Raw genomic sequence first — 11530 nt, 5'->3', positions numbered from 1 at the left:
AAAGCGCACAGCACCCCCTTACAGAGATTCCCTCCATCCGCCCATCCCCGTCTCTCTCCAGAGGGGCTCTCCGCCCAGGAAGGCGCGCCCTGGAGCTTTCGCCCCTCGGAAGTGGGGCCGCCTAACACGATTCCTTCTTGTGCTGCCGCGGCCGCCAGAGGCATTCCCGAAGCAGCGCGTCCCATCGAAGCAGCAGCCGAACACTAAAGGAGGGGGGGGGGGGGCGTTCAGGAGGCGCAACCTGCCGGCAGGGAAAGGGGGGCGCCGCGGCGGCTCCACGCACTCTCTGCCCGCCCCCTCCCTCCGCTCGCCCACGCGTCCACAGGCGCCCCCCCCCCGCCCCGCCCGGCTGCCTCTCGGCGAGCTTCGCCTGCTTGGCCCCTCGCTGCAGTGCCGGCCGAGGATGGAGCGGCCGAAGAGTTGGGCGCGGGAGACGGCCTCGCCAGCGCGCCCTCCCTGGCTCGGCGGCGGCGGCGGCGGCGTGGGACCCAGGCGACCCTAAAGTCCAGCGGCCGCACGGTAAGCCCCGCCTGGGACCGGGACCTTCGCTGCCTGCCTGGCCGGCCACCGAGCTTTGCAGAGGCACCCCGCCCCACCGGAGCAACCAGCCGCCGGCTAGCAGGGCGACGGGAGGGGAGGGGAGGCTTGGTGGCTCCAGTGCTGGGCGCGGTGTGGCCGTGCCTTTGCTCTGGGCGGGAAAGCCGTCCGCCTGGCCGCGGGGCTGCTGGGCTTCCTCGTCCACGACTCGGCGGCCACCTCCCAGCCCGACCCACCAGCTGGGGCCTGGGGATCATCGCCCCGCCAGGACCTCCGTCGCGTTCAGGACTCCAGTTGCGCGCGCACACACCCCGTACGGGCCACAGGTGTCCCTCAGCTCCGCGCCCCCCCCCCCCCGCCCCCAGTTCTTTGGAGCGCGCCCTGCCAGTGGCTGCCTTCAAGCCCCTACCTGTCAGGGCCCTGCTGCCTGCCTGCCTGATCTGCCCGCCTGCCAGCCTGCCTGGGGTCTCCATCGTGAGGAGCCCGGCCGGGCCCGGCGTCTCAACACAGAACTCGGGCAGCTCCTACTTGGAGGAGGAGGGCTCTCTGCAGCCTGCCTGGGTTCAAGGCCTGCGCCCTGGCCGGCTAGAGCCCCGCCGAAAGAGTGGCTCCTTGGGGGAAAGCCCAGTTGGCAGGGGGGGTCTGCGTTTCTGCCCCCCCCCTACCTCTCCCCTAGAGAGGAAAGGACTGCTGTGCCCACCCCGCGCAGCCTTCTCCACGGTCGGTCTTTCCACACTGCAGAATTCTTACTCAGCAGTCTTTGTGTGTAGGAATTTCCTCGGGTGTGAAGCAGCCTGCACCTGTTGGGTTTTGTCGGGGACTAAGCTTCCCATGGTTCCCCCAGGACTGTGTTTTGTCACACCTTAGGATGGGGGAAAGCATTTCAGCGATCCAGGTGGGTGTTTGAATGAAAAGGCGCTTGTGCAGGAAGGGGATGTATGTTGGAAAGGCGGGGATGCTTAAGGTGGCGCATCTGGGGCTGCTGCAACCACAACTCGGTTCTGTTTCTATGGGGACAAGTTTCAGGAGGTCGCAGTCCTTCTTGGCATCTTCTGGGGGGGGGGGCAGTGGCAAGGGTGGTAAAGAGGATCCCGAAGCTGGCCAGCTGGCCCTCCTAAAGGCACTGCAGAGGCCGCAGCCTGGGCTAGAAGGGGGATCTTTCCAGGGGTGGCTGACCTGGAAGCCCTCCCTTGCCATGGGTTTTGCAGCTTTCTTCCGCTGGGCTGTTCTCTTACATGGATCGGGCATTCACACTCCCTTCAACTTCCTAGTGCTTCAGATTATACTGGGAAGAGAGCGCCTTCCTGCTTCAAGCTCTGCTTTCATGAAAGAGGTGGCCATTGTCCACTGGGTGACTGTGTACTTGGAATCAGGAGTGGAAACATATCTCTCCCCCCCCCCCCGCCTTGAGAAGGTAGCAATGATTCAAGAGCCCTCCACATGCTTTCTAGTCGAAGGCTTTCACATCCGGAATCACTAGAGTGTTGTGGGTTTTGCGGGTTGTATGGCCATGTTCCTGCAGCGTTTTCTCCTGACCCTTCGCCTGCATCTGTGGCTGACATCTTCAGAGGATCATCGTTTGAAGGTGCCAGTCACAGAGGCAGGCGAAACATCAGGAGAAAATTCTACTGGAACACGGCCATACAACCCGGAAAACCCACAACACTCATAGCCGCATGTATTCATGCGGCAATCCATTAAAAGGATACAGGAACAGCCACCACGATGCCTGATGAAACCTTCGCAGAAAATAAACAGTGTCTCAGACCTCTTGGACTTGTCTTGCCTTTGTGCCAGGGTCCAGTGCCTACATCCCTCCTCCCCCCACCACAAGTTTCTGTTCTTCACATTCACCATCTGCCAAACAATGTAATGTAGTAGTGTAGCATGGAACACTACTCTGCATTTGTTGATGGAGAATGAGGTCTGTACATTTTAAAAATAGTTATTTTTTCCCCAGCCAGATCGCTAGCTGTAGGGATGGTCTGTCTGTTTGGCTTTCCAAGGCTTAGAAAGAGCCCCACTCCCCCTCTACATATTTAAATGACAGTTCCTGTTTAGGGAGTCTTAGTGCTCTGGAAAGGCATGCCAGCAAGAAAGGAGCATTCCAAGGGAAGGAGCAAGGTGGAACTTGTTTTTCTGTCAACGTTGTGACGTGATGTAGTGGTTAAGAACAGTGAACTCTCATCTGGAGAACCGGGTTTGATTCCCCACTTCTCCACATGAGTGGCCAATTCTAATCTGGAGAACCAGGTTTGTTTCCTCACTCATGCACATGCAGCCTATTGGGTGACCTTGGGCCAGTCACAGTTCTCTTTGAGCTCTCTCAACCCCACCTACCTCTCAAGATGTCTGTTGTGGAGAAAGGAAGGGAAGGGGTTTGTAAGCTACCCTGAGAAAAGCGGGGTATAAATCCAAACTCCTCCTCTTTTAATTGTAAGCCACCTCAGGCAGGACTCTGAAGAGGCAACATAGCAATAATTCTGAAAAAAAAATAATTGTCCTTGAAAAACATCAGTGGACTCAACTAAGAAGTAAGTCACTTGGGATAGTGTCTCAGAGAAAACAGTACAGTCAGTCTAAAGTCTCTTATAATAGTTAGCAGGCACTGGACTTGGATTTGTGAGACCCAGGTGTGATCCTCACACACCTACACACACATTACCATGAAGGTCTCTGGGTGACCTTGAGCCAGTCACACACTTTCAGCCTAGCCTACCACACAGGGCTCTTGTGAAGATCAAACGAAGGAGTGAGAAGACCGTATCTGCCACACTGAGCTTCTTGGAGGAAAGGCAGGATAAAAATGTACTAAATAAATAAAAATGAATAGATGCTTCTGAGCTCTTTCTTCAACAGCATTTTCTACCCTTTCCTCTAGGGAGCTACTCCACAGAACAAGATATATAATGAGCCAGAGACAGTATCCAAAAGGGAAAAGTCTGGCTCTAGTGCGAACTTTAAAACTCTGTTTTTAATTAAAATAATTAAAACGTTTGTATAACAGAACCACAACTCTTAATCAACAAACAAAAGGATACCTATTATAAATAACAACTACTGGATCTCTTTCAAAATGAGACTTGATATTATTGTATTTGGGATCCCCTGTGTGTGTATTATTCATTGTTTTATTGTTGTTATTTATAATATGTATATTTTTGTTTGTTGATTAAGAGTTGTGGTTCTGTTATATAAACGTTTTAATTATTTTAATTAAAAATAGAGTTTTAAAGTTCGCACTAGAGCCAGATAGGTTCTTTTCCCTTCTGAAAGTTACTCCCCAGAATCTAGAAGTCTGAGTTTGCCCCAGTCCATCTGATTGGTTGGCAAAAGGGAAAAACTGAAACCCCTTTCGCCCCTCATATACTCATTTGCCTGAAGATGGCTGAGGAAGAGTAGGCTGAAACTGAATCCATCGAAGACAGAGGTCCTGGGGCTGGACTGGAAGCGTCAATGGAGGGTTTCTAACTGCCTACATCAGACGAGATGACATTAACACTTTCTTCTATGAAAAGCCTAGGTGTGTTCCTGGAGTCCTCCTAGGTTGCCCACATGGCTAAAGTAGCCTTTTTCTACCTCTGTCAAGCTAAGCAGTTGGCTTCTTACCTGTCCCACCCAGAGCTGGCAACAGTGATCCAAGGGATGGTTCCCTCCAGGCTGGACGACTGTAGCTCACTGGCCTGCCCTTGAGATTGCTCCAGAAATTGCACTGGTCCAGAATGTGGTATTGAGAGTCCTTACTAAGACCCCCACAGTTGACCTGTGGTGTACTGACTGCACTGGTTGCCAGTTAAGTTCCGGATCATCTTCAAGGATTTGGTATTAACCTTTAAAGCCTTGAGCAGTTGGGGATTGTCACATCTTTGGGACCACCTCTCCTTGTATCATTCCCGGAGAACATTATGATCCACTGGAAATAACCTATTGGTAGTCCCTGGCCCCAGAAGTGTCTGGCTAGCCTCAACCAAGATCAGAGATTTATTGGCCCCGGCCTGGTGAAACTCTTTAGCTGCTAAGACCAGGACCCTACAGGACCTAGTACAGTTCCACAGGGCCTAAAAGACAGGGATGTTCCACTGAGCCTTTGGTTGGGGCAGCTACATTTTATTTTAATGTTGTTAGTCTCCTAAACCTTTTTTTCCATTCAGTTTTTCCTCTCTCTCCTTTACCTGTTTATTAGAAAGCTTCAGATTAGGAAGGGAGGTGTTAGAAATTAGATAGGTTGTTTAACAAGTCTGATAAATGTCTTCTAAATGGGATACTTTAAATAGGTTTATAAAGGTATCAATTTAATATATTGCTATTGTATATGTGTGGAGCAATTTTGAATTTAGCTACTCTGAGCCCGGCCTGGTGCTGAACAAGGGTAGGATATTAAATTTAATAAAATAAAATAAATAGAAGAAGCAGCTCCAAGTTCCTCGGGTTAATTGGGCTGCAGGATGGGGCATATGCTGTGAGTCACATAGCATGTCCTTAACTGACTGATCAAATGAAGCTTCAGAGTTTATGTGAACACCATTGGAAGAGGAAGGGAGGAGTCATTATTAGGGTAACCATAGATAAGCCATAAAAACAGGATGAGCAGACAGACCAGCAGATGGTCGGGAGGGGAAGGAATTGTACCAGCCTTTTGTATTTTTATTTTTTGCTTTAGCTCTTTTCCTGCAGTGAGGTTCAGCAGGCACCCATGGTTTCATTGATTCCATTGAAGAACAAACAAATGTTATTATAGGCCAAACTTCCTGCAAACAGGATTCTAGCTGGTGAATTGGATTTAGCTGTGGAGAAAATTGATCAATGATTAAAGCACAGAAAAGGAAGTTTGGAATATCTGTTATTAGGATTGCTACCAGCTTTCTCCATGATCTTGGGTAAGTCAATTAAAGACAGAATAATGGTTGCCTTCTGTTTATATTTGGCGTTTTGTAGGGACCAGTTATGTGAAGAGCTGCTAAATTTTACCTTGACATTAGGTGGTAGAAAAAGAATTAATGTCAGCAGAAGCAGTGGTGGTGTTAAGAAAAGGGGTGGCAGACATTGTTCACTATGCCTCATAAAGCAAATTACTTTTATTTGGCATTACCAAAAATCGGGGTGCTATAGTGGTGTGGGGGGGATGTGCCTGTCTTCTTTTGATTCTGTTGATTCTGCAGTAGGGGTGATAGACTTTTGATTCTGTTGATTTCTGCAGTAGGGGTGATGGACTGTTCTACTCGTGTGACCAAAAGTTGGGGCTTGATAAACAGCTAGTTTCTGTTTCTAAAGTGGGTTAACTTCATTGTTTCATTAGTGAAGAAACGATGGTTGTTATATTTGCTGCTTGTTCCAACTTTGTTTGCAAAGGGCAAGTGTTCTGCTAGTATCAGGACCTGGTTCTGCTTATCTGTGCCAGAGGTATTGTAGGACCTGAGCTTTGCATACTGCTTGTGCGAGGGTTGGGGGCTCAGAATGCAACAGTACCAGAAGTGTGCGTCTCAGTTGCTTGATGGCATAACTGTCCCCCAGGCGTTGCTCCTTACCAGCATCATCGGAGTGGAATTAACGCTGGTGAGCTAGGAACTTGAGTTTTGTGTGGCTGACATCATTGATATGAAAAGGAATAGATTTCTTCGTAGCCCATTCTGGGGCGAATGGAAGCCCTACATCAACCTCCAAGCTTCGGTCAGCTGTGTTTGCTCCATCCTGAAGAGAATGGGTGAGGTGAAGTTTCTCAGGGTTGGCTCAGGTTTCCCCGAGCAAAAGGTGGTCGTAGGGAACTGTTCCAGGAAGACAGATCGCTTTCTGTATTAATTTAAAAAAGCTTTAGAGCAGGTGGTAGCTTCAGAGGTCAGCAAAGCCTGGTCTTCTGGATCCTGCTCAAAACTTAATAGCTCCATCTGCCAGAAAGCTGACTGCAGCATGAAGATAAGGCCAGAGGAGAGAGAGAGTGTGTGTGTGATTGAAGCTTGCAAGATGAGCAAATCCAAGACCTGCTAATGTGCTCACTGACCAATCTCTGGGCAAGACCTTCTGCTCTTCTGTTGGGATTGTCTACAGGCTTGTGGATGGTTGCCTTTGCCAGGGTCTCACCCCTGCACGCCAGCAAAAACCCCATTGCTTGCAGCAAAAGCAGCATGGTGGCCTTTAACTCGTTTTGACCAACAAATATCTTCTCTGTGGGCGGACACACTCACCAATTAAATCCACAGGAAAGATGATGTTGTTGCTGAGCCTGCATGCTGCCTGCAAGAGCACACCATGTATCCAGAAACCCAACAGGCTTGTTTCCATGCACACACGTATGCTGCAGAGCAAGGCCAAGCATTGTGTGTCAGTGTATGGAACTAAGGATCGGGCAGGAGCAGCCAAGGGGTTCAGCAGGGCTATAACAGAGCCCGCAGAACGACAGCTTACAACACGCGGGTTCCAGACCCTGTCCTATGAAGCAGAGTTCCATCTGGCACGGGCAGAGAAATGTCTCTTCAGTTGCACACAGAGATACTGCGGCTCAGATGCAGAGGGCTTGCTTTGCATGCTGAAACTCCCAGGTTCAGTCCCAGTATTTCCGCTTAAAATGGGCAGACCTTGGAGAGTCCTTTCAGTGCCTGTGACCACCCTGCGAACAGCTGGCCCTCAGAACAGGCAGCAGCAAGATGAACCAAAGGTCTGAACCAGTATTGGGAAGCTTCCGATGTTCCAGACGTGTAAGAAATCCCATTTGGGAAACCAAAACTACTGCCTTGTACTTGGCAAATGGCTCAAAAGATGAACCTGCAAGCAGCTTGTATTTTTAAAATGGCTCACAGATTCCTCTTTTGGAACTGAAGCCATCTGCAGTGTGCCTTTGAAGCACTAGATCAGCTTCCCTGTTGCTTAGAGATCCCATTTGCTGAGTTCTAAAGTCATTTAACATATGAGCCCTTCCGTCAACGCTATTTCTGAGGTTCCTGCCAGGGAACGGCATTTTGTAATCAATACATGTTCAGCCATTTCCTTAGCAAAGAAACATTGATTAGGAAAAATCAAGGAGCATCAAAACTTGGTGAATTCTGGATCCTTCTGTAAGTCAGCTGTCTTGCATGAATTTGCAGGGGGATGGGGGTGGGTGCAAGACAGGCTAAAAAAATAGTCAGAAACCAAAGTCATAACTAAAAGGGCCTTGTGTTCTGAGCACAACTGTACAAAATACTGATTTTAAGTGGAAATGCAGTTTGTTTGTTTTTTATTGAAAGGGAAAAGATGCTTTGGCCTCTCTTATACCATTTTTTTGGCCAAAGGTTGAATCAACCTCAACCTTGTTTCCTTATTTATTTAAAAGTATTCATTTGTTTTTCATAATATTCTGCTTTAGAGCAGAGGGTAATATTCCTAGCCACTGACCATGCTCAGAGTTGATAATTGGTTCACTGCAGTGGATCTGAGCTGGAAAAGACTTTGGGATGCACTTGGGACCATGACTGTCCTACTCACAGGACAATCCTTTGGAGGGGGGACTGCTCAGGAGGCAGCATGACCCCAGTGCCGGCAAAAATGACACTTGTGCTGGCATAAGGGCATTTACTCTGGTGTAGAGACACTTATGTGCTGATCTTGGGGAGCTGCACGGCAGTACAACACCTGAGGTCCTGCACAACTGTGGTGCCAGCACTCTTCCAGCGCAGTGCATTTTGTCAACAGTCTGACTAATTTCTTCCCAAGAAGCTGAGCTAGCTAGTCACTCTTTAAAGCAGTTGGATAGCTGCAAATTTGGGGAAAACAAATTCTGAAATTACTTTTGGGACTGCTTGGGGAGGAGATGCTTATTATTTAGAATGGGAGTTTTTTTAATGGACACCTTGTTGATCAAAGTCAAATTTCCAGTCTGCTGTCATCAGTCAAGTTCACCTCCTGGAACTAGGTTATGTGTTCTCTTGGCTTGATTAACTGGACATGCAAGAGCCTTCTAAAGTCTGACTGCTACGCTGTGCAGTTACACCAGTCTACGGCCACTGAAATCAATGAGTTTAGACTGGAATAACTGCATAAGATTGCACTGTGGAAAATCCTTTTAACGCAGTCTAGGCAGAGAATATTTAACCCATTCATTTGGTCTTGTGGGACCATCTGATATTCTGGTTCCTTCCCATCAGAGGGACTATAAAACAGTGGTTGTCACATAGATGATTGTACAGGTCAATTTGTATCTTGGCATAAGAGAAAAAAAAACCCTTGAGAGTTAAAATGAACAAAGAAATGGCAAAGGCAAACTGATCAAAGAGAAAAGCCATTCAGAGGAGGAAGAATGCCTTTGAATTCACAACATAGCACTGTGGAGGTGGAAAATTTTGGCCTATGGGTGCTGATCTTCTGCCCAGCAGAATGTAGGTAGTATCACACACTGCCCTGCCTCTCATGGAAAGGGAAGGCAACGGGCAGAGATCAGAGCTCTGCTTCCTGACCCAAAGTTTGTACTGGCAATTGTGAACACAGTGATTATAACTAGAACACGCAGTGACTATGAATAAATGCAGTCTGGTCTTTGATGCCAAGAGGAGGACAAACTGAATGGAAAAGGAACAGAAATGGAACAACAGAAGTGCATTAAAATGAGGATGAGGGGAGAATAGTTTTAATATATAACAGCGGTATGAGATTAGATGACTGGGGGCCTAGTTGATCAATAAGCTTGCATGAGACAAGCTTGTTACTGGGCCCGTACAGAGAGGCACTGTAATGTCTTGGTTAGAGTGTCAGACTAGGATTTGGGAGACCCATAGTTGAATCTTCACTCAGCCATAGAAGCTCACCGGCCTCTCAGGCCAGTCACTGCCTCTTAGTCTAATCCAGGGGTGTCCAACTCTGGTGCTTCAGATGTTCATGGACTACAATTTGGAATTGTAGTCCATGAACATATGAAGCTCCAGAGTTGGTCACCTCTGGTCTAACCTACCTCACAGCATGGTTGTTGTGAGGATAAAACGGAGGAAGGAAGGTTGATGATGTAAACTTATTTGATTCTCTTTTTGAGGGAAAAGGGGTATAATTATTTAAACAATATTCCACGGACTGAAACCTCATTTGCTACCAGCCCTTCCAGGTTAGTCCTGTAAGAAAAGGCCTACAGATTCCATCTCTTCCTTTTGTGCTGAAGTTGGAATAAAGGCCCAAGGCCTGTCTCCCTCTGTCTGAGTTAAGTTAATCCAAAGCTGCCTTTGCAGGTAGTTAATAACTAGTCATTATATAGATTTGATTGCTTGGAAAGCCTCTTTCTGTGTTGGGAGTCATAAACATGAGCAAACAGGCCAGTTTGCCCCAGTGGCAGAAGGAGCTCTTTGGTGAGCCTGGAATGAGCTGGACTTAGAGCCAGGTGAGGATGCGTACGCAGCTGTGACTTCTGAGGCTGTTTTTTGTAAAACAACAGTTATCCCTTCCACATCACCGGGGTTAGGGGCCCAGCGCTCCCTGTGATTAGAAATCCACGTTAAAAAATTTGGTCCTCCCTTCAGTTTACCAAAGATAAAACATCAAGGAGAGACTTCTTGGCAAAGGAGGGGCATGTATCTCTGTGTCGGATTCGCTGTGTAGAATCATCCATGTGGTTTTATGGCTCAGCTGGAACAAAGAATTTTTGACTGTGGCATGCTTGGTAGAAATTACTTCCATCCTGGCTGGTTATGCGACTGATGCAGCTGCTATTTCCACAGCAAGTTTGCAAAAGGCACTGTATCTCTTCCAGTAGTAGCAGGGAGAATACAGATGCTATGACTACAAGAAGCACTGCTCCATATTAATCTCATCCAGGTTTCTAATTTGGGTCTGGTAACTAAACGTTTTGCATTGGCAGAAATGAGGAAAGCGCGGCTGAGAATTGGCTAGGCCGCCGTTGCTGCCTGGGAGTGGGCAGGGAGAGGGGCAGGTTCGGCGTCCAGCCCATTCTGCTGCCCGTGCAAGCACGTGGTGTAGATGGAGGGGGTGGGACTGTGGGTTTATAAGGGTGGGGCAGGCCTTCCCATGCCACTCTTCCGCTCGAGCTACGACGGCTTCTTTGGCGGGTTGTGCATGCAGACGAATCTGTCCAGAGAAGGAAGAGCCTGCATGCTGGGCCTCCCCTTTTGATAGGGGCTTTCATATGAGGCCTGGGGTGGTGGTAGCGAGTATGTGTACTGCATGCCTAGGTGGGGGCTGTGGATGGCTCCCCATGGCAGCAAGGGGAGTTCATCCAGAGGCCAGCGCCCAGATGGCTCCCATTATCTTGCTGCTCTGGGTGTTGGCTTTCCCCCCATGCATTGGGCCAGGGGAAGGTTATTACTGGGGGACAGCAGACATGCTGCCCAGTACTAGATCCGTCCCCTATGTTGCGCCTCTGCCTCCTTCAGCCAGCATATCAATAAACAGGCTGTGGCCAGATTTTATTCCCCACAAGGTGGTTGTCTGTGTTGTCTTTCTGCACCCTCGAGCTCATTCTCCCCTCCTCGTGCAGCAAAACATAGTTTGTTTTCCTTTCCACTGGCACACAGAGTTCTGCTGGCCCCGCTATTCAGGATTCCAAAGCGAATTGTCCTCTGGGCCTTTTTTAGGCTCCCCTGTAGCTTTGCTTCTGAGCACTGAATTATGTTGTTCTTTTGCATCCCACAAAAATGCTTTTTTTGTGTGATTCATGACCCCCCCCCCCCCCGCAGTTGGACAAAATTACTGTTCTCTGTGTCAGAGTTTCTGAGAGAGGCTTGCTTTTCATCGATGTGTTCAGTCAGTAGTTGCAAGCAAAAGTGATTGATAACCCCAAGAGCATTCTTGTGGTCTCCACTCATCCTGTCCCTTCCTACCTGAGTGGCAGAGGCTTATCTGGGGAACCAGATGTGTTTCTGCACTCCTACATTCCTGCTGGGTGACCTTGGGCTAATCACAGTTCTTCAGAACTCTCTCAGCCCCAACTGCCTCGCAAGGTGTCTGTTGTGGGGATAGGAAGGGGAAAGGAATTTGTAAGCCTCTTTGAATATCTTTACAGGAGATAAAGGTGGGGTATAAATCC

The 11530-nt window shown here is 48.7% G+C and overlaps 1 protein-coding gene across 2 annotated transcripts in view; it reads left to right on the top strand.

The window, feature by feature from the left end:
- Positions 1-261: 261 nt before the first annotated feature.
- FRMPD3 (FERM and PDZ domain containing 3) overlaps positions 262-11530 on the top strand; it is a 92774-nt gene continuing 81505 nt past the window's right edge. The window contains exon 1 of one of the 2 annotated variants that reach the window (XM_048514683.1): positions 262-519. Coding sequence is in view for 1 of the 2 variants with exons in the window: in XM_048514680.1 (XP_048370637.1) it covers positions 5405-5414 (10 nt within the window). In the remaining variant the exon portion in view is untranslated. Of the gene's footprint in view, positions 520-5246; positions 5415-11530 lie in introns of those variants that run through there. The other variant, XM_048514680.1, reaches the window with a different exon arrangement.

Source organism: Sphaerodactylus townsendi, linkage group LG13 (assembly GCF_021028975.2).
Source record: "Sphaerodactylus townsendi isolate TG3544 linkage group LG13, MPM_Stown_v2.3, whole genome shotgun sequence".
In the NCBI taxonomy this organism is placed as follows: Eukaryota; Metazoa; Chordata; class Lepidosauria; order Squamata; family Sphaerodactylidae; genus Sphaerodactylus; species Sphaerodactylus townsendi.
The sequence above is the reverse complement of the archived record's forward strand: the minus strand, read 5'-3'. Positions and strand labels throughout refer to the sequence as shown.